This window comes from Coturnix japonica, chromosome 5, assembly GCF_054131305.1.
Source record: "Coturnix japonica strain WE chromosome 5, WE-NBRP24, whole genome shotgun sequence".
NCBI lineage: Eukaryota > Metazoa > Chordata > Aves > Galliformes > Phasianidae > Coturnix > Coturnix japonica.
In genome coordinates, this window is record NC_140667.1 from 22,337,134 (window position 1) to 22,360,055 (window position 22,922).

The 22,922-nt window shown below is 41.8% G+C and overlaps 1 protein-coding gene across 2 annotated transcripts; it reads right to left on the minus strand.

Annotated features, from left to right (window-relative positions):
- Nucleotides 1-1,876: 1,876 nt before the first annotated feature.
- SYT13 (synaptotagmin 13) lies at nucleotides 1,877-21,916 on the minus strand. 2 transcript variants are annotated; one of them, XM_015864558.3, is made up of 6 exons: nucleotides 18,776-21,916; nucleotides 13,886-14,108; nucleotides 11,809-11,943; nucleotides 11,402-11,712; nucleotides 7,877-8,006; nucleotides 1,877-7,614 (listed from the first exon to the last, which is right to left on the minus strand). In XM_015864558.3, the coding sequence occupies exons 1-6, from the start codon at nucleotides 18,956-18,958 to the stop codon at nucleotides 7,310-7,312; spliced, it is 1,287 nt and encodes a 428-aa protein (XP_015720044.2). In that variant the 5' UTR covers nucleotides 18,959-21,916; the 3' UTR covers nucleotides 1,877-7,309. The 2 variants fall into 2 exon arrangements, with proteins under 2 accessions (XP_015720044.2, XP_015720043.2); XM_015864557.3 differs by having other exon boundaries at nucleotides 11,809-11,949.
- Between the last annotated feature and the right edge of the window lie 1,006 nt (nucleotides 21,917-22,922).

Consider the following 22,922-nt stretch of genomic DNA (forward strand, 5'->3'; position numbering starts at 1 on the left):
GTATAAATGGTTTTTGGAGGATGGTTGTGCATTGGTTTCAGAACTGAATTCCCCACAGTTCAGCCAAAAACAATGAGAGCCACAGGGACTGGAAGCAAGAGGCAGTTTCCAGACTCAGAAATTAAAATAGCCAAAAATTAGTGTTCATTTATAAAAGGTTTTTTTTAGTGGATACCTTGAAGTCATGGAGCAATTACAAATAATGTGCCATTTCCTGGCAGCTTTCACTGCAGTGATTAAAGTCTGTTTCTGAGCAGTAAGTAAACCCAGCAAAACCTGGCATCACCCAGGGCTTAGATCCAGCTCAGCAGGCACAGGGTTTGCTGGACACTCCAAAGCCATTGATGGAAAACTCATCCTTAGAGTTTCATCTTTGCTCATCAATCAGTAGCATACAAGGCAGGACAGTGCTTTGTCTTCAGTAGGTCAACAGTGCGTGAAGAGTAGGATTAGCAATCAAAATCCATTGCTGATTTGTTATTAGCTTCCATTTTTTTGTGCTGCGGACACCTGACCACTGCTGTTGGCAGTGACTGCCTCCTTGCTGATAGCTTCAAACCAAGGACTTAAAAGCAAGAGTCCTTCACGCAAAGTGCACAGTCTGAGTCACTGTGAGGAAGGGAAGCCTGCACAAATTTATCTGATCTAGGACTAAGTTTGCCCTTCATTTTTAGGACCACTAATTCTCATGTCAGTATGAGTGAAAAGGAAATTGAAAAATTCCTCTGTGATGGTTGTCATAGCACTAACGCCTGGCGTGCTCTTCCCCAGCTCTGCTGGTGTCCTGGACATGCTCCATGGGGATGGCTGTGGTTACAGGCTGGCACTCAGAACTTAGTTTAGCAAAAAAACAAAGGTGTTGTCCCTTCCTGGAAGTGGCAGGTCTGTGGGGAAAACGGGCTGTGGCAGAGGGCTGGCCCCATGGCAGCTCAGGGCAGCAGGCACAGAGAAACGTTGACTGCTGCAAGCAGAACTGCAGCCATATGAACGCAGCCACAGCTCGTTTAAAGGGTCTCTAAAAATATCCGGCAATCAAAGGCTCCCGCAGAACAGCATCTGTGCTAACTAGGCTTCTCAGCTCTCTGAAGTCCCTCGTTTGAAGTTGTTTTGATCCAAGGGAAAAAACAAGTTTGTTGTCTGTGCTGCTGTCAGCCTTCGCTGTTTCTGGGGGGATGGTGCAGGGCAGGCAAGTAGTGTGGGGGACATGGTGGGCACAGGAGGTGCAGCCCTCTCTGTGGGGCCGGCAGCAGCCCACACACCTCCACCTCCCCTGCCCCCTCCCAGACTCACTTTTTGGCTTCTCTTGTGCTTGAACATTGACTGTGGTGGTTGACAGAGTGCCCCCAAACTGTCAGTGAGGTAAATATCTCCCATTTCTGCCCCCAGTTTCTTTTTCTCTTACTTTTATGTACAGCTTTTGATCTCTGTGCCTTGTTAGGAAACAGTGATGGTATTAGGTCAGCTAAGCAGGAATTTTCTCATAGGTACACGGTTTGCAGAGTATCATCAGCATTCCCTTGAAAGTACAAAGACCAGCAACAAGACTAAATCCAAATTCACTTCTTAGCTTGTTTTCAGAGATGATGCCAGTGTCTGGAAGGAAGCTGGTTGCCAGATCCCATTCCCTAACCTCTTTGCAGCTGCAGGAAAACCTTTATAGCTTTGCTTAGTTACCACCCTGCTGAAAGCCAACAGCTTTCCTGTGTTTGGCCGGAACAGGACACCCCTCCTGGCTGCTCCCTTCTCACCACACACCCAGCCCTTGGTGGACTGCACACAGGACTTGCTGTTGCCTCATTGCAGTGTTTTGCCCCTCAGCTTGTGAGCTTCAGCACAGGGGCCTTACCCTGCAGTAAACAAACAGACACAATGCGCACACAGTTTGGAATTATTTACTTGTGGTGATTTACATTTTGTGCTCTAACAGTAGACACAAAGACTGAATCTCATGCTCTGTTTGTGCTTTGGACTGTGCATACAATATCATCTTGACAAACAATATCTGCTCTGTGCAATACACACATTTGGACGCTGAAGGACTGAGTAAGCAGAAAAGCCTTCTCATGCTGGAAGGCCATGAAGCACTATTTCACTTTGCTACTGTTGTGCAGTTTGATATTACCAACAGAAGAAACAATATAGTGTCTAGTATTAGTTTTTGCTCATCATGCTTATCGTTCAGCAAATGAACTAAATTTATCTTGAGATTTAGTTACACTTGAGAATTCATAAAAGGTACTGCCAAAGTTCTGCCCTTCAGTCCCACCAAACTTTAAACTGACCTCCTAAGGAGTGTAGTCCAAGGCACCTTGGCTCCCAGATTTAACTAAATGTCATTGTGCTTATCTCAAGCCCTGCTATTGATATCATTTTTAGACTGTTTCCCACCACATTGCTCTTTGTGCCTCCTGTGCTTGCCAGCGATGGGCAGCTGGACTATAATGCGTAGTATACAACTTTCAGCCTTCCTGTTTTCATGCTGCAGAGGGGGGAAATTGCTGCACAATTTGCCTTTTCAAGTGGGCATTACAGGAATCAGGTAAGTAATGTGACTTACAGTTTCCTGCATGCCATTTGGTGGGGATCATGTCCAGAATCAGATTCACAGACATCAGGAAAATGCGGACAAACTTCAGGCTGCATTTGTAAAGCTCAAACTGCAAACTCCTCCTTTCTGATAAAAAATGTATCTCAGGACACACAGTACTGATGACAAATCCTTGCAAAATTCAAAGTGCTTTTGTTCAGAATGTTGAAAGCAGAATAACGCCTGGGAGAAGAGTTGAACCTGAAAGTATTCCCAGCCTTATCCCAGACTTGTTGAAGTGAATTTTCCATTAACTTCCAATGTGTTTCCTGTTTGCAAAGTGAACATGGTTTCCATCAGCATTCAAGTATACTTGGGACAAGAACTGAAGGAAATACTTTGTCCATTTACAGGACAACTGCAACCACTGCCCCTTATAACTGGAGAAAGTGCCAAGGGTAGTAATGACAATGGGTTGACAGTTGGACTAGATGAACTTAGTGGTCTTTTCCAACATTAGTGATTTTATGATTCTGTGTTTTAGGGACTATCAGTTATCTGTGTGCTTTTTTAATCTTTCCTACAGTAGCACAAATTCCTAAGGGTATTTTTTGTTATTGTTTTTGATGGTGGTAGTGTTTTTTGGTTTTGTTTTTTTATCTCCACAGCTTGTTTGCTTCCAGCCTTAACATTTCTTCATATTAATGGGTTAATAGCAGGCAGAAGGATCAGTGCAACCACTGAATTGCCACTGGGGAATCTACTGACCTGGCTTCTTGGTCAAACACATTACTTAAGAACATTAATTGTCATAACCTATTGTCACCCGTTATAGAATCATAGAATCATTAAGGTTGGGAAAGACCACTATGATCACCTAGTTCAAACGTGATGACACAGGGAATTTCCAGATACTTTTTGTTTATATATATAATATGCTGCCATTTCACACAGTAGCTCTACAGTTGATCTGCTCAGGCCAATTTAGTTCCTACAGCCATGGGGTGCTGGGGCTCGGGGCATTCAAGCACTGCCTGATACAGGCAGTTTCATGGCATAACAGCAGGGCACTGAACAGGAGCAGGAATTTGACGACAAACAGCTCCTATTAACAAAGTTCAAAAGGGCCAGGGTTGGGCGTCCCTGCCCCTCCAGTACCACACGTACGCAACATTCCTTCTGCTCATGGGAGCCAGCACCCTTAACTGCACTGCCTTTCAGTCCCTAGAACAGCTCCTGCCTCATTAAATCAACACCTGGCAGCCTCTTAAGACTAAGCTGAATGCAAAAAGCATTCTTCCTAGGCTAAAATGCCAGACAGTAAAAAAGATCCAGTCAGGAGAGATGCATACATTTGTTCTCTGTTTCAATTGCATACAGCAAAGGAAGGAACAACACCAGCCTTTAACTCTGATGACACCACTTTTGCCTTAAGACTATTTTGTGGTTAAGTGTCTACACATATCTTTCTCTTCTATAAAAGAGGACATTATATTTTTCACAGGAAAATCAGATTTCAAGGGGCTATTTCTTAGGTGCTGTAGGATTGTTATCTAATTACAGGGTGTGCCAAAATCACCAGGGGCAGAGGCAGATAATGCTGTTTACAATCAGTCACCAAGATGTTATAAAAGGTTCATTAAAATAAGCAGGAGGCAGAACTGGAGAAATCTCTTGGCAGCAAGACAAATATTTGGCCCTTCAGGCTTTTCATTGCCAGCCAAATAGCATCATACCATGAAGTTGTTCTTCTTATCATTATACTAAAAGGAAGGAAGAATTACATTGATGCCAGGAACTATAGGAAGAACAGGCCAACATGACAACAAATGTTGCACTTAAATGGAAATAATTATTCCAAACCTATAGGCATATCTTCAGACAACAGAACACAGAACAGAGAAACTACTGAGAATTTGCTATCAACTAAGTTTCTGCTATGTTTACTTTAATCACAGAATCCTACAGCTCTTTCTTAATAAAACAAAAATCCATAAAACAAAGTCATTTTTCTTTTTTTCTAATTAAACCTCCCCTAGCCAGTGGAGCAGTAGCAGAGATTAAACCATTCCTTATAAGATTCGGTAGCTTATTTATTCATTCATTTATTTAATTTTCTGTCTGCTTGTTTGTTTGTTTGTTTGGTCAAAGCTGTTTTTATCTCTTTCTTCAAAGCGATCAAGTAACTCGCTGCTACGCCACCCAGTAATGAGAGTAGCAATGTAAAGATAGTTTTCTTCACTGTTCATTGACCTTGTTGATCTGTTCAGAGTCACACAGCCTCTGAGAGTGGAAAGGACCTCTGGAGAACACCTTGTCCAGTCCCATCTCTGTTCAAAGCAGTATAAACTACAGTAGATGTCTACATCTACTACACAATGTCCAGTCAGGTTTCAGGGGTCTCCAAGGACCAATAACTTCTCTTGGAAACTTGATCCACTGTTTAATCATCTTCTCTCTCTCAGTCTCTCTCTCTCTCTCTCTCTCTTTCTGTCTGAATTTTTCTCTCACATTTACTTACAATTATATGTATTGTGATTTGTGCCCATTTCCTCTTATGTTGTCACCAGACACTACTGAGAAGAGCCTGTCTCTTCTTTTTTCCTCTTCCAGATCAGGTACTTATACACATTGAGCCTTCTCTTCTCCAGACTAGATGGTGTCAGGTCTCAGCTTCTCCTCATACAAAAGATGCTTATCTCCTGTAATCATCTGCATGGCCCTTTGCTGCACTTGTTCATGTAAATCCAAATCTTTCTCACCTTGGAAGCCAAGAGCGGGACACAGCACTTCAGGTCTGTCCTCATCAGTGCTGGGTAGAATCACCCCTACTGAGCTGCTGGCAATGGCTTTCATAATGCAACCCAAGGCACTGTTGTACTTCTTTGATGCAAAAGTACACTGCTGGTTTATGTTTGACTTGGCTTCTACCAGGGCCCCAAGTTCTTTGCAAAACTGCTTCCCAGGTGGTTTTCCCCGGCCCTGTGGTGTTGCATGGTGCTGTTCCTCCTCAGCTGCAGGACTTTACCTTTCATTTTATTAAACATTCTTGTCAGTCCATTTCTCCAGCCTGTTCACATCCTTCTGAAAAGTAGCACAAGAAATTTGTGTATCAACAGCTACACTCAGTTTTGTATCCTCTGCAAACTTGTTTAAGGTGTGCTCTGTCCTGTCATTCAGGTCATTAATGAAGATGTTAAACAGAGTTGGCCCCAATACCACCACAGTCACTACTAGTGAGTGGCTTCCAGCTGAACTTCACTCCTCTGTTCACAAACTTCTGTGCTTGACACTTCAGCCAATTTTCAGAGACTGGTTCTGGTTGTTTCCCCTTTCACTGCAGGGTGTTAGCCTTCACCTGACAACTTACTAGACTTGTTTGGCTAAATCAGCAAAATGGAATGTATTCAAGATAAAGCCCAGTTTAATATTTTGAATTAAACAGGGAATCATACTAACCCTACAAAAATTGAAGTTCTCAGAGTATTTCAGTGCTACAAAACATATGATCCTGTTTTCAGACTTTTGGATGTCTTGTCCCCATACAAGTCCCTCAAAGCTGTGTCTACTACTTGAAATAAAGCAGCAGAACAATCTGTGCTTATGTGATTGTAACATAATTGCTGGCAGTGCCAGCTTTTCAATCCATCCAGACACAAAAAGAACAGTAAACAGTAACATTTAAGCCACATCAGATCTTGAAAGTGCACACAAAAAAAGCAAGCTCTAGAGAGTATGTCTGGGTGGTGAATTCCTTCTGTCTGGAAGTGATGAAATATATGACCGTTCTGAAGGGTTTTCTTCAAGTAATGCAGGTATGAGAATTGGGTGTGATAGTTAACTTCAAACCAAGACCATCAATCAAATGCTAAGGTATGAAAGGATCCCACTTCTTTTGTATAGATACTTCCTGGAATACAATTACTGTATTTGAAACGTTTTCAGATCAGAAATTCCCAAACAGAAGGTCAGTAAGCAGAAGGATTTGGTCCATGTTTTTGGAAGTAATATCAGTAATAACTTGCTGTCCATGTTTAGGGTCTTCATGGATGATGTAGAGGATTCTGAAACTTTCATGCTTTCAACAGTTTTCATGAACCCTAAAGCTAAGGTATCAAACACTCTAATAAACAAAAGTGAAGAAAAATATTTGACTTCTTGTTTGGCAGTGCTTGCTTCAAAGACTACACTGGGTGACAGTATGGCTGTCTCTCTTATTCCTCTGTTCCTGTACTTCTAGATATCCGTCTAATGCACATTCATCTATGCTTCCACCTAGCTTCTCTCTCTTCCATACTACTGCTTTGGGTCAGAAGTCAGCATTAATTTTGTGATCTTCATTTCTTACAATCTTACAAAGCATTATGAAAAACAGTGACTGGCAAAATGATTGCTGCATGTTATGGAGCCAGCCCTCACCACTGAGCTTGGGTGAAAGTGCCAGATGCCAAAGAACAGCTGAGATTTCTGTGATCCCTCTAATCCCCTCAGCTTCTCTGCAGAAACTGGGAACTCAAAGAAACGACAGTGGGCAAGCTAACAAAAGTGATTCAAATCACCCAGACAGCCAGGCCCTTTGTTTAAGAGAACCACTTGGTAGGGTGAGCCATTGTCCTCTAAGTACATTTTCCAGACAGTTTCCTTTGGCAATCAGAGCGGGTGGCCTGAGAAGAATGCTGTGCTGGGCCACTTGGTGGATGGGAGAGTGGAAGGTGAAATGCAGCTTATTTCCCCACGCTCAGAGGCTTGGTGGAAATCTGGTTGGCAGTAGTCATAGCATGCCTACATGTGGAGTTGATGCCACATGGCAATCTGTCTTCTGGGGTTCCTCAGCATTTCTTCCCAGTGGTTCCTCTCTGTGCCTGTGACATGCAAACCCAGGCTGCACTTGCCGAGCACTTGGCTTTGCCCAGCACCATCCTGGCTCAGCATTTCCAGCTCCACACTAGAGGCACGCAGCAGCTCTTGAGGCACCTCAAACATGATCATCTCATTCCAGACAGGGTTGATCTTGTGCTTTGCACGTTTGGTCTGCTTCTTCTTCAGCTTCAAGGACTGGTGCCTCAGGGTCACCTTGACAGAAACATCTACAAAGAAATCAGGGAGACTGTATTAATGAACATTTAATGAAATGAATGCAAGAGAACTTTAACTATTGACAACAGGCTGAGTAAGAGAATATGAGCAACACTGATCTTGGGGTTTTTTAGCTTTTCCTTTTAAAAATTGTTCAAATCTCGTTAGCAAACACCAAACGTTTTTCTGGCAAACACCATACTTTCCACTTTCTTTCTAGATTTACTTCATAGCAGAAATATTAATCTCAGTTTTTCTTGCTATCCCACTCACCATTTCCAAGAAGATCTTTCAGCTGCTTGGAATGGAGATTTTTAGCCTTAATAATCACCACAAGCAGGCGGTTTGCAGCTGGCAGATAGCTGATAGAGAGCAGAACTTCCCCATGGCCTGTAGATGGCTCCTGGAAATTGAGATGTATAAAGAGTTAATTTTGTGTGCAATCTAAGTCTAACATTAGGAAAACTAAATAACACAAGGGGATGAATTTAAGGTCATAGACTGACCAAACTGTCTCCCTGTCTCAGTACAGGAGACTTTTCCAGTTAAACTGGATCAGAACAAACCAGGCAACATATTCAAGAGACCTCATTTACTGGGACCAGAACACTTTGACTACTCCTTTCTTTTGCTACTGGAAAGCAACTGAGGGAAACTTAGGTTAAATGTTAGGATGAAATTCTTTCTTCAAAGTGTGGTGAAGCACTGGCAGGGGCTGTCCAGTGAAACTGTGGATGCCCCTTCCCTGGATGTGGATGGGGCCCTGGGCAGCCTGAGCTGGTGGGTGACAGCACTGCCCATGGCAAGGGGTTGGAATTGAGTGGGTTTTGAGGTCCCTTCCAACTCAGGCCTTTCTATGATTCTATGTACTGTTTCCTAACAGCTATTTCCAGTGGAATATTTAATCAGACAAGAATTTGGGGCTGAACTCTGTGTAAGTATTCCATCATTTTGTGACAGACTATCTAGCTGTACTTGGTTTATGTCCCCTACTTCAATTACTGCTCTTTTTAATCATTCATCACTCCTGTGAGGGGTCTCTGACCAGACATGGTCCCAGGTCCCCACTGCTTAATTGTCAGACTGGGAAAGAGTAGGTGATGCCTTGGCTTGTGCCACCCAGCTACCTTGGAGCTGGTGTTGAACCTTCTTTGTTAACCTTATCTGGTGATAAAAAAAAACAACAAACAGCCAACCTAAAACCCTCATCAGCTCAGCACAGTGCTCTTCCTCTCTTCCAGCCTCCCTGCAGCCTGTGAACAGCTATCCCTGTTGCCCAGTAGGATTATCTTTGGGGCAGATGCTCTGTAAAATCAAGCATTCACTTCACGGGGCCACATGTATTTTAGCTTTGGATTATTTGATTCCTTTCTTCCCATTAGCAATTGTCCTCTTATCCTCCTGGCCTTTATTCCCCTCTCTCATTTGTACTGTACAAATATCCCTGAAGGCAGAAAAAGAGGGAAACGACCTCCTGCCAGCTGAGCTTGCCTTGGAAAGCAGCACCTCTGCCATGCTAGGAAGGAAATGTTGAGGGGCGAGAAGGATGTAAGTTACTCTCCGTAAGTGCAAGATTGTGACAGAAATCTGTTTTAGTGTGAGGTTAATGATCCAGAAGAGACACAGAAACCAATGCCAATTCAATAGACTCCCTTTGGACTCCTTAGTGTGATCTACAAGCTTTAGGACAGACTGCCCTCCTCTAGGCCATTTCTGTGCTCTCCACTTGCAGTTCTAAGTGAGCCATAAATATTTCAAATTATGTTTTCACCGGGTTACTTTCTACAGGCAAGGACAAGCCTTCCATATGCTCCCTGTGAGGTGATTGACTCTCCAGAAAGCTTGGCTGTCATCACTGTCTGGTTTGAATGACTTATTTGTTGTGCACAACTCAGGTGGGAGGCTATTAGCAAGGAAGCCTGAAATTCAATCTCAGATCAGTCCGAGTAAATCTTCCTTCATGCACTCAGGTAGCAACAAAGGGCTTGTATATGTTTCACTTAAATAAATCCTGCCCTAAATGCAAGTGCATCTTAAGAAAGAAACAAAAAAAGAGGCAGATTTAAATGGCTGTGTGTCCCTGACAAATACAAATATCATCTTAATACAAGACCATAATTTTGGCAAATTATGAACTGCTTTTGTTTACATATCCACCCTGTATATCACAAAGCCTCACTGTAGCTTTTGGCTAGAAGCTGGTAACTGTAGCTCCATGCATAGCAAATGCTGTAGAGGATGAGAAGCTGGGTGCAGCAGCAGGCTGTAAATGCACATACACTCACGTGCAGATGTACTCATTGTGCACACACACCACATGTTCTGCTTATGTCTTTTTATCTTCTAATATTCTGATCGAGTTCTTGACCACCCTGTAACCACATGAAACCAAAACCGTAATGGTTGGTTTCTGCTGGAGATTTGCGTGATGAGACTGAGCCAGAGGTTCTTTTCCTTCTCCCTCTTTCTGTGGACTGAGGATAACAGGCATCACGGGGACAGTGGTGAGTTACTGTGCAGAGCACCATGAAATCACAAAAGGAAAGGTGCTATGTAAGCAACCACTATCATCACTGCCATTAGCAAAGCAGTGGGAGGGAAGGAAGACAAGATAAGGACATCAGACTGCAATATCTGTGATTTGCATTGCCCACAGCACTCTGTGAATTCCTGAATACTAATTACATTACCTGGTTAGCTGCAAGCTCCCCTCTGAGCTCTTTCCCTTGTGTGGGAGAATTACCAAGAGTACAGGAATGAAATTTCTGCAGCTCATGGCTTTTCAAGGAAATGTCAGACTTTAAACAAAGCCCACTAACTTTGTTCCTGGATGGATGCTGTCAAAAATAGCTGCTCTTTTTTTGATCAGCTCTTCCTCACTGCCTCCTGCTCTGGTTCTGAATGAATGATTCAGGATCTGTATAGAAGCTGTCTGTGCAAGGGTTGGCTCTCTTAGGTCCCAGATGACGCAAATTCAGCTTTCACTGCACATCCTCAGCTCAAACTGGGGCAGTACAGTTCAGCAGTATGGTTAGCATTAACCTTGCACTGTCAGCCTGCTTGAGAAATGAGTGTTGTCCTGTTTCTATGTATACGTGGAGTACCCTGTATGCCAGGACTCTGCCAGGTATACATGAGTGAAAACCAACCATCTCTGTGAACTTGTCGCTAATGGAGTGAGTGGATACTGCAGTAGATGGGGGGAGAATGGAGGGCTCTATTTATCATGGTTCAAGGTTTTAAGTAACTATGACTCACATGAGAATAATTTATTTTAGTCCTCCATTTTTTTTCAGCAGCAAAAGTTGCCAGATCTTCTGCCCTTCTCTCAGCCAGAGATCTTTCTTTAGTATGAAGTAGGCTGCTATCAGATGCCTTACCCACACCCAGCTCTGCAGAGGAGGCACAACGTAGCAGCTGAACTTTTGCTACCACAGTCCCTACATTGTTTACACACAGAAACGCACGTAACTTCCAGACATAGGCTTTGAATTGCAGATATCAGTGTTAGATTATCATGTAATTGAGGGAGGAGGAAAGGGAGGTTTAACACATCTTAAATTCCGGGAGCTGTAGATGAAAGGGATGGGCTGATGGGCTTTTGATTGCTTTCTGAAGCGGTTAGGTCAACACAGAGTTCTAGTACATCACCTTTGCAGTCACACATTGCCTCTCCAGACCTGGGTCCAGATACAACAAGCCACCCACCTACGGACATGCAGCTGTATTGGAAAAAGGCTTCTCTTGTGCACACAATAACTAGAGCCTCTGGACTAGTGATACAGACTGAGTCCGTACCTTCTCTGGGGTCTTTAGTCTTTCCCATTGGGCCATCCCGAATTCCTCCATGTTAGCAAGGTTCAGTTTGAGTTCCCCCACAATGCTGTGTCTGGAGAACTTGTCGCAGTTTCTCAAGGTGAGAGTCAGAGTCCCCTCTTGCATCTCCTCCTCAGTTAACGGGAACCGCAGGGCCTCCTCCCAGAGGGTGTGAAGCACCTTCTTTTTCAGCTCTGTCTGGGCTTCAGTCATGCCAGATTTGCTCACTAGTGTGCCCAGTATGTAGCAATGGCAGCCAGCATCTTGGTCAATGCTCATTTTGCCGTGCATAGCTGGAAAGGAAAGATTGACTGTAAATACCTTTCACAAAGGATAGTCCTGAAGAAGTCCAAGTAGGGTATAATCAGTAACAGATTACTGCCCCTTACCTTCCAGAAGGGCCACACGCAGCTCAGCTTTTTGTTGATCATATGTGAGGGAATAGCGCAGTTCAGGGACCTGGTTACAGCTGGCTGCCCGCTCGGGCTTCAAGTGCTCTGTGACACACACATCCTTTACCACACCTGGAACTGAAATAACCTCATTAGCAAGGAAGTCTTTACCTTCCAGGAAGAACAAATCCACCTTGTCTTGACTCAATTAATCTAAATCTCTTACTATTCCTGCACTTTACTTTATATGCAGGAATATCATTTCTGTTCCTCCTTCTTCCCTCATCATATCTCCTTCTTGCTGACTTCTCACACTTCCAGTTCCTTCCACAGCACCCAGATAAGTTTCCTGCTCCCTCCACCATGTGTTCTGAGGTGCTTCACCTTTACTCTTTCACCTTATGCTGAAGCCAAGGTGCCTAAACTATTTGCTTGTTACCGTATTGTTTTATATAAATCTTTTATGCATGTTGTTGTATTACACATTTGTATTTTTTAATGAGAATTTGAGTCTGCTTTAGAGCTACCACACAACTGTATTAATGCAAGCCTATATAACCTTTTTTAAAATTTATTTTAACACTGCAGTATTTTTCACACAGAAAGCCAATATGACATCTATCCCAATAGCAATTGACCATGTTGAGGATAGTGAGCTTGCGAAGGTGTGAGGCAGTTTCTCCGTGTACAGTTTTGAAGCTGTGTACACATTTATACTGAAATAAAGTAAGAGGCAAGACTAAAAGGGAAGCCACATCTTTCTGTCATCAAAATCTTTCATCTGCAAGGTCAGTTCTGACTCACATAGAAAATAATAGAGCAGCTGGTGGGAAAACAGGGCCAACCTAGGGGAGCTCAGCTGCAAGCGATACTCCTGAGTGACCGGAAGGAGTGGAGCCAGGATCCACCCCTTTACAGAACTCTTTTAAGGGCTGGCAGTGGAAACAAGGATGGTTTACTGGAGACTTGCCTACCTGAGGTCTTCTAAAGGTAAGTAGGTTTTCTTTTTTTTCCTATTTCTCCATCTACAGTTGTTATGTTTGGGATTGACCTGATTTGCTGCACTGTTATTGTTGTACTTTTCATCATACTGTAGCACTATACCATGGTACTCCTTAGTTTTCTGTACTTGCAGGTGTTAAGTGGAGGGGCTTTAAGTGATTTTTTTTTTTAATATGACATTCTTCCTCCCGTAAGGACAAAAATACATACACAGGTAATATAATTAAAAAGAGCTCTTTCAAAAACAACAACAACAACAAAAACAATAAAAAACATTATGACAGATAGCATTGTGTCTCTGGCAAATTGTCAGGAAGTTTTCATTAGTATGGTAACATAGTACCCATAAGAGTCAATTATGTTGCTTAAAGTGACAACTATGGAGGTGAAAATCATTATGGAAGCAACCCAGATGTATATAATTAGCATTACGTTTTCTCTTAGCCTCCAGGAATTTTATGTTCTGGGCTTTGGCATGCTACCTTTTGGGCTGGCTGAGAAACAAGAATGCTGTATGGCCAAAAAAAAAAAAAAAAAGAAAAGTGGTGTCAGCCTATAGTTTCGCTTCACATTACAGCAAACCAAGAACATCTCATAGAACTGGTGGAATGAAGAGGCAGGGCAAATGAAGTATAAACTTGAACTCATTCCACCAATGTCCCTGATAAGGGCTGTTGCTGGACAGCTGACAGGGTTTCTAGAGGAGCAGTACCGCTTAGTTTTGACCAAGTATTCCACCCATATTGTGGCAGCAGCTCTTGGTAAAGTTTCACACTGAATATATGCTTTTCAATGTAATGACAACCAAGTAGTTAGGTAAAAAGAATACAGTCTGTTGTAATTATGGATTTGTTACTTAAATTTCCCGATGTGCTCCATGATTACTTAATATTTACACATGCATTTAAAAAGAGAGCTCACAGTACTCATGATGGGGGAGTGAAAAGCACCCAATGTCTTCATTTCCTCATTTATTACTCTAACTACAATCATATAATGTTCAAAAGTTTTAAAGATCTACACTCTGAATAGAAATCTTTCTTCTGATAGTCTGAAGACCAAATGTTCCTACCGTTTTGAGGGAGAACAAACAATTCTTCATTGACTTGTATCTTCATCCTGTTCTCATCCAAAACAGCGTGTTTTACAGTGGCTGGTTCTTCTGTTGTCTTCAAGGAGTATTGCGTGTAGTTAACTATTTCAGGTGAAGTTACAACAGGCTTGGGGCCATAAATGTTAGGAAACTTCAGGAGAGCTCGAGGCTGGACTGGCTCTGCAGTTTTCTTAATGTTGAACTGAAAATGTAAGACAGTATTTATTATTTTTCACTAATTCTTCTTAATCTCCCTCTGCCAAGTGAGGTGATACAAAGGGAGATAAGATGGTGTCCCTGGTCATTCTTGCTGCCATTGTTTCTTGGGTTAGGGAAACCACTGCCTTCCTGTGTGTCAAGAGATTTTCTCGCCAAATCTGTTGGTTGTCTAGTTGGTGTGTGTGTCTTTTTGCCTAAGAGTTTACCATTACCTCTGTTTTATACAGCATTTCAAGTAAACTTGTAGAAAGCATTAGGAAGGCAAAGGCATGGCTCTCACATAGCACATGTAGCAATCATGTTGAACGAGACATGCTTTAGCAGACCAGCCCTGCAATAGCATGCCAAAAATAGCAGAGTTGGTGGCCCTACCATTCTCTGGAATTATTTGTTGGCTCTGAGGACCAGAGTTCTACCTGATCTTAGAAGTATGTTGCTCCTTTGTTATATGGGGACTGACGTTTTGTTTGAGATTGTTCTTATAACATTATTTATCTGATGATTGCTGAACATGGCAACAGGAGACCTTGAAAAATGCTGTAATGCCTTGACAGACTAGGCAAAGGTTGACATAAAGGATTATATTCTCTCCTAGCAATGAAAAATATTTTAGTGGAATACAACAGTCATCTTTTCTTCATATCTCATGAAAGGCTCCCATGTACTTACAATTGGAATTGCTCCTGATTCATTTATATTTGGCTTCATCAACAGGAAAGAACAAAAGCTGACTAGCAGATGAGTCTGACCCTCTCATCAGATTTTGCTAATATTTCCAAAGCATGAAAAAGTGGTAGTAAGGCTGCCATCTTGTTTGATTACTGTGCACTGGGATTCTTTCCAACCCCACTGCCTGCTAACTTATTCTATGTTCAGTGTAGAATGGAGGTGAGCCCAGAAGTATTTGTAATGGTAATTAAAGTTTTTCATTAGTGTCATTGTTTTCTATTAATAAAGAATGTAGATGGTGCCCTGGAGCATTTGCCTGTGTTGGGAGTTTGTGGTCCCAATTTGTACATCTTGAGCTATTCCTCAAGAAGTAGTGCTGAAGAAAGAGAACAGTCTTGGTCTCTAGATCTTGAGTCAGTACTCTGCTTTTGGAGATCATAGCACTGCAGTTACATGGATTTTTGCAGTGACAAAGAGCTAATTAGGTCCCTCAATCTATCTTAAGGCAGCTGGTGCACTGATATTTAGGAAATCCACTATATAACAGCATTTTCTCTTACCTAATTTTAAGGACACTGAAACAGGAGTGAGCTGAAAAAGAAATGCATCACTGTATGCAGATAACCACCTAGCGTTCAGCAAGTTTAGGCATTATGTAAGTCATATAGTGCTGGTTTATAATAATGATGTAGCGAGATTCCCTCTTTTAGAGAAGTAAGGCTCATCAGTCCTAAAATACACAGGAAGTTTGAAGTAACTTATCAAAATTCTTCATATCTAAGACCAACAAAAATGTGTTAGGAACTAGTAGACAATAGCTTGAAGAAACAGGATGTTTTTGTTCTGCAACTCTAAACTCTCAAAGCATGTGTTATGGCAACCAGTGCCTACTCTTTCTCTTTTGACCCCACTGTATGAGGCTGCTGTTCTAGCAATTGACCACCACAACAGCAAGCCATGGGCATCTCACATGTAAAACACTTTGGAATCCTTTGGGATGGGGAAAAATACCATGCGAACTTGTTGTATTGTTAGTGTAGTCTCTTCCTCCACTTGCTATAAGGAAGACGCTTAGCCAGGAAATCCATCAGCATTCAGCAACTAAGAGCTCCACTGGGTCTAAATATTCTTCTAGCATGTCTGCTCAGTAGAATTAAAGATGAGAGACATGTGAGCACAGTGGGACTAGCTCACCAACCTCTTCCAACTGTTCATTGTTTTTGCTGCCAGATTTGTTCCCTAGTGTTGTCTGCTAAGCTACTTGCAGAGCTGTGCTCTATGGAAGTTCTCTTTGCAGCAGCAATATCTTAAATACAGAAAAAACCATATAGTTCTGCATAACGTGTGTGAATTAGCCAGGAGGCTTCAGCTGACCCTTCTTGGTCTGTGATATTGACATTCAGCCAATGCATCAGATTGCTGCCACTGATGGATGTGTTTATGCTTTTTAACCTGCACCTTTTGCTGATACTTTGCACATCTACAGCAGTTAGTAATAGTTCTGTAGATATATCTTTTTGTTTGAACTCTTCCTTCTCAAGTATGCAGGCACGTCCATGGGGAGCCTCTATCTATAGCATATACAAGCATCAGTGGTATGGGAAATGTGCCAAGTAAACAAAATGCAGACTTGTTTAATCTTTCTATTGTCATCTCTGTTTATCAGAATCAGTGGCCCTGATAAGCTCCAGTAATTAAGTATGCCAAACACTGGCTAGGACATACAGCGCTAAGGCTGTATAATAAAGCTAATGCAGTTGGAAAGAAGTCCCAACAGGACAATTTATAAACATAGATGCAGAGGATGTAACTAAGGCACAAGCTCAGAATTCAATTTGAGATTTATTCCTTCAAGGAAAGAAGGCTAATTCTGATTCAGTGAAAGCACAGGAGAATGCACGTGCCTGGCAACAAAACTATTTAAATTGGAAAGAATTGTTAAAGATACAGAATATACAAACTATGAACATTTTGCTCTTTCTGTAACAGAATGTTCATTTGGCTGCTGTACTTTGTCCAGATTTATTAAAGAAAATAAGAAGGTCTATAATGCTAAAAACATTAAGTCATTTGGGTAAGAGTTATTCACTGAGAATAGGCTGAGTAATTTGGTCAAACACTGGATTATGTTGTGGCAAAACCTGATATGTGTAGAAATGTTGTGGGGACTATAACCCATGAAGTCTTAATTGTATTTGGGGGCATGGTTGGACTTGATAACTTAGTGTTATTTCAGTCATGCAAAAAGGGTAACACCTTGAAGGACAGGCTCTGGTGTTTATTAATGCTTTACCAAAGTGTTTCACAAAAGGCTGTCTGAATTTGAGATGTTTTTAAGAGGAAAAAACCAACAACAAATCTTTTGTACAAAAGACTGGGGGGGGGGGGGGGGGGAAATGCTATGCAAAGTGATGATGACTGTCAAAGATCCACACTTCTCACTCACTTTAACAGTGAATTTGGAAGATCTCAACATTATTGCACACCCTTTTATACAGAAGTTGTATGGGTTAGGAAAGAAAGGAGACTGATAGTTCTGTCAAATCTTTTGCAAGGAGGGCAGAGAGCAGCTGAAATTCATCCTAGGAGAATGCAAGCCAATATTAGAAGGTGCTGACCACACTTGTGGAAAAATGGTCAGAATTAACAGCAATCTCTGGAGAAGTCCTAAGCTTGGTGCAGATGTTCATTCAGTCATGGTCAGTGGAGTCTCCTCCCATCCTCCAGCAATCAGAACCTATTGTGATGCTATTCTGCATCATATGTTACACTACAATTCATATAGATATGGTCATCTTTCCTCAGAATAATCTGCAACAGGAGCATGAGTGAAGCTCTTCTTTATTGAGATCTGAAGAGTAATACCCAGAGAAAGACTAAATATACAATTATACACATTACAGAGGAGATCAGGTAGGACTCCTGCTACTATCTTTAGTACAAAAATAATAAGCAGTTCAGGTAATTAAAAGGCAAATGAAGGCTTTTATACAGAGGATCACCAGCCTTTGAACTTGGTTTCTGTGGCATAACATTTGGCTGAACAGTCAGGTGGGAGTGATATGGGCTTAGGCACATATAAGCTTCAAGAGCAACAGCCAACAGGTAATACTTTCAGAGACATACAGGTTGCTATAGCTCATGCTGATGGCAATGAGCATAAAATAAACCAAATCAAACAATTCCCTTTGAAGGAGAGATTCCCTTTAATAAATGTACTAGAAGGGTCCTGTAATTCCTGTTGCTTTCTATTGCACTGGTCTCAAGACTAAATAAGGGGATGTTCTGGATTCTAACAAGAAAGAAGGATTGTGCAGGGATGCCTGGCATTACTAGTATTTCACACTGCTCTTACAATGAGTAACAAAGCAATCCTTAGCATGCTGAGATTGTCCGGTCATCACAACACAGATTCTCACTATCATTTTTATTATCACTTCAATGCCTGGTTTTAACTTCACCAATAATTAATCGCCCCTGTTAGAGGGGCAGAGAGACAAAGAGGGATGATTTTAACAAGAAAATCAGCTGTTGAGAGGGAACTATCCTGCAGGAACCACAAGACACTATGAACAGAGCTAGGTAAATAGCTGGTACAGGAGATCCTGGCAGGAGTCTTGTCTTTGTAATGCTGTGTGCCACCTGGTAAAGTCCAGTCTTCTGTTATCAGGAAATGATTTCCCTTGACCAGACTGACAGCTGAGCAGCATTTCCAGACCTCCTCCCCTGTTTTTACCATTAGCAGCTTTCTCTCTCTATCTGCTGCTCTGATAATTCTGTGTGTCACCCAGCTCCTATCTCTGTTCCCCTCAGTCCTCCTCCCATTAACGTGATATATTCTGAACACAGTAAGCAAATAAATAGGCAGCATAAAATACATGCTGAACAGCTTAATAGAGAAGTTGCATTCTACCCCCACACCTTCTCCCCCAGCATTTAAAGAAAAAAAAAATAATCATAGAGTGAGAGATAGTGTCTTACTTGCTGGGCTGGCTGAAGCACACTGGGCTTAGCATTTTCTGTGTCCTCGTCTTGGTCCTTTTCTGAGAGTTCTTTCCCAGGTTGCTTGCATTTGCAGAAGCAGGTGAGACCACAGAGGGCAAGGATGCTAGTTGCAGTCCCTAAGGTAGCCCCAAGGGCAATAATTGGGGCAGACAAAACCATTGTCCTGAGCTGCACAGGAACAAAAAGCAATGAAAACCTGTGACTCCTTCTCCTCCCTGGGAGAACAGCTGTTTTACATCCACTCCGATTTCTAGCCTGGCTTCATTCTCCTTGGAAGTCTGAAAACAATTCTCTAGTGCAGCAAGGAAAAGGGACCAATCTAGAGACAGAGATAAATCATTCCACCTTTGCTAGGCAACAAGATTCCCTTTCTATCCTGCTAATGATGTTTCTGCTCCAGGTCAGGTGGTGGAAATAGTGCTTGTGGTGGCTGTAATATCCATATAGCTGCAAACAGGCAGTTTTCATTGAAGCCTGTTCTCCATCTCCACTGGGAAAAGTCTGATGTGTGATAAAGAGGAAAGACGTCAGCAGAAGGGGCTGGGCCTTGCTAGCTAACTCAGAGAAAGAGCATCCAAATATTTGATCAGCTCTCCAGCTGTCTTTCTGACGGCTAGCCTGCTCATTTGCTCAAGAGGTTGAGGTTTTTCTATTTTAACGTAAATATAGTGATTGTCAAAAGCACTCCCCTGGTTATGATATGCATGAGAGTGCTATAGTCAGAACGAAGCCTGTGTCAGGCAAAACACCTTTCTTCGAAGGGTGGGGGAATGAACAACTGCAAGAGTTAAACACTGTCTCACACATCATATCCTTCCCCCTCTGAGTGCAGGTCTGCCCCTTTCAGAGCTTCTTTCTCCAGCATTAGTGCAGAACAACATTTCTGTCCAAAAGACAGCAGAAAATCCTATCAAACAAGGCTCACTAATACATATGCGTTTTCCTCTGGAGAGAATGAGAGAGCAAACAGCATATGCTGAGTATTAGTCATACTGCTTACTACACCAGTGTCAGGCAGTGAGCCAATGAACAGAGTGAAAGAACTCACTTGAATAGACCTGCAGGGCCACACACTTCTCTCAGACTTGCTTTGACTCATTTATTTTTTTTCCTTCTTTCTCAGACTGCTCAAGTTGGGGAAGAGGAAAATCAATTCAGTTTCCAAGTGTGTTTCATGTGGCACGAATAACCATTTCCTGGGGTACTTTACAAGGTACTTTACTTTTACCCAGCAGCCTGAAGATGGTTCTAATTCTGGGTCAGTATATAACTGGGCCGGAGTGAAACTAGTAAGCAAGATTCCAAATGTTCCTTAAATGGGTCTGGAAAAAGTAGCCGGTTCTATTTTCTTTGTCTCTCTGTTTTTGAATACAGCTTCAGTCTGTGGATCAGGAAAAAGAGTAAACTCTATACATAGAACTGTTTAGAATGTATATGTATATACACACTTTTCGTAGCTCAAGTTTAGACTTTTTTAACTTATTTGGTTCTTTTACTCATTAATCATGACCACTCACTCACCTTTATTCAATCATAGATGACATGTTCACCTTCCTCTCACAAACCTTCCCTTGCACGTCCAACTCACAGTGGTAAAGTCTTCTCTTTAACACTGCATATTCTATCATCTTGCTCCCTGCTTGCTCAATAGGCTTGTCCAGATACGAGCTTTGACCCTTGCTTTCCAACTCCTTTGGTTCCTTTCAAGAAGAGGATCATGATATACTCCTTATTCAGAGACAATTCTCTGCTATATTGCTGAGCCCATGGAAACAGACCTTACCAGCTCTGCCCACAGAAGGAAAACCTAGAGTTGTCTTCTGCCTATGCGAGAGCATAAAAGAGCAGTCTGGGTCACTGGCATATCTCAGTAGTGGGAAGAACACCACATCCAGTAGTCTGATAAACACTTTCTTTGCTTCTTAGTCTTCCTGGCTGAGGAGCTTCTAATGCCTTGAACAGCATCCTCATGCTTTACTCAGCTGAGCTGATCTTTATGTGACAGTGGCAGACTTTTGTAATATTTTTTTACTTGCCAAATATGTGCAAGTACATCATTCACCCAAAGTTGAAGCGTTACATTGTAATTAGAGTGACAAAAGGGCTTATACTGAAGTTGAAGAATTTCAGGTTGGATATTAGGAAAATTGTCTTCTCAGGAAAAGAGGTGAGATGGTGTAGGTTGCGCAGGGAGGCAGTGGAGTCATTCTCCCTGGACATGTTTGGAAAAGGTGTAGATGTGGCTCTGAGGGACAGACATGGTCTAGAGCAGTAACAGGCGTGGGCTGATGGTTGGACTGGATAATCTTACTGGTCTTTCCAGCCTTAATGATTCTATGATTCTGTGAATTTGCCATGTTGTCAGGGTCTTTCATGACTGCTGGAAGGAGGTAGGAGAAGGGAGAATCTGTGAGAGAACAAAAAGGACAGGATGCAGTGTTTATAATGTCTTTGGTTTCCTCTACGGAATGGGTGCTTTCTAAAGGTGCTAATGAAATCTGAGACAGCTAAACCAGAGGTCCCTGATGTTTGGAAATCATACAGAAAGGAAAAAGACATTGTTAAGGGTAGAATATGCTGGCAGAGATCTGGAGTAGAGAAGGCATCCAGCCCATCCATGAGATGCAATTTTCATGTGTTTGCTACAAGCTGTTCTGAGAATTACATAAAAAACTGCTTACAACAGGCTGTGGAAAGAAGGACAGATAAAAATTGTCTGCAAGAAATAGTTTAATAATATATATCTTCAAGATGTTTTCTAGTGGCTCGTACATGAAGATTAAGTTTCCACTGCCAGAAATTGTATGTACTGTGAAATGTAAAATGTACAGAAGATGCTATATTTTAATAATAACAGCAATGTAGCAACCATTTGCTGCCTTTCCTAGCTATTGCTAGGAAAACAAAACTCCTGCTAAGCATGGAATATTAGCAGTATCTGATCTTTTACAAGCAGCAGGCCAAAGACTGCAGGATTTTCTGGGTGTACTGATGCATATAACTGGTACAGATATATAATTCAGTTAGCTTTGGCACAACCAGTCACTGCATATGTCTGTAAAGGTTGCTTATTTTCAGCACATCCTGTTCTAAAAAAAAAAAAAAAAAAAAAAAAAAAAAAAAAAAAAAAAAAAAGTGGGCAATCAACATAATTCAGAGGCAGGTTTTCACTTGCTACTTGTTTCAGTACCAAATAATACAATCTCTCCTTTTTGTTTTAGGCAGTTATAAGCTAAAAGGAGGCCAGGGTAACAAACTTACTTTCTGAACAGTCACATTGAAGTGGTGCAGAACCACGTGTATTTTATTTATTTATTTATTTTGTCTGTTGTATCTACCTTTGGTAAGAGACTTGCCAATGTCAAAAGATGAAAGCCTGTATTTGCAAGCTAAACATTATGAGCTGGTTCAGACCTTAAAACATATTTTACAGTCTCTCTAACCATGTATTTTCTAGTACAGGAATACATGTAAGAATGACAGAGCATATACATGATTATAAGATGAATTCCAGCATACAACACATTTCTACTTCTATGATTTGCACTGTCTAGATTTATTAATACCACCAAGGAGATGTAAGACAAGGGAAAATAAGTGTGCACCTTGAACAGTAGTCTGCATCTTTATAGGTAAAGCAAAGAAAGACATGGGTTTTGTTAACAGAGCCATCATTCCTTTGGGCACTGAAGGAATGCAGTAGGAGTGGTGGGTCCCACCTTCTACCCTGAGCACTACAGCATTTCCACTGTTCTCTTTGCTGTCAGTTCTGGGATCATGCTGTGGGGCTGATAGTTTCATTGCTGATTTTTACAACCTAATATAATTTCCAGAACCAAGTGAGAGGTAAGTTGCCTAAGGACAACATCAGTGCTGTAGGTCTGCTCAAGAGTCTGAGTTTCTGTGCTGACATTACATTGGATGAAAACACAACTGATTTCCTTAGGCTGAAAATAATGCTAACATCAGAGAAAAAAATGAAGCTGAATGTACCTCGTCCCCTTCAGTTGTTAACTGTCTCCTCAGCATGATTTTCAGCTTCTGATACTTCAGGATATGAATGTTCGGTGATGACAAAATGTAAGGTATTGGCCAATCTGTGATGCTTATACTTTCTTCTTTG

Coding starts and splice junctions, on each gene's coding strand:
- SYT13 (XM_015864557.3), bottom strand. CDS start 18,958: ATGGTTTTGTCTGCCCCAATTATTGCCCTTGGGGCTACCTTAGGGACT. Junction 11,713..11,808: donor GCGTGTGGCCCTTCTGGAAG/GTAAGGGGCAGT, acceptor TTTCCTTTCCAG/CTATGCACGGCAAAATGAGC. Junction 8,007..11,401: donor GACTAAAGACCCCAGAGAAG/GTACGGACTCAG, acceptor CTCAATTTCCAG/GAGCCATCTACAGGCCATGG.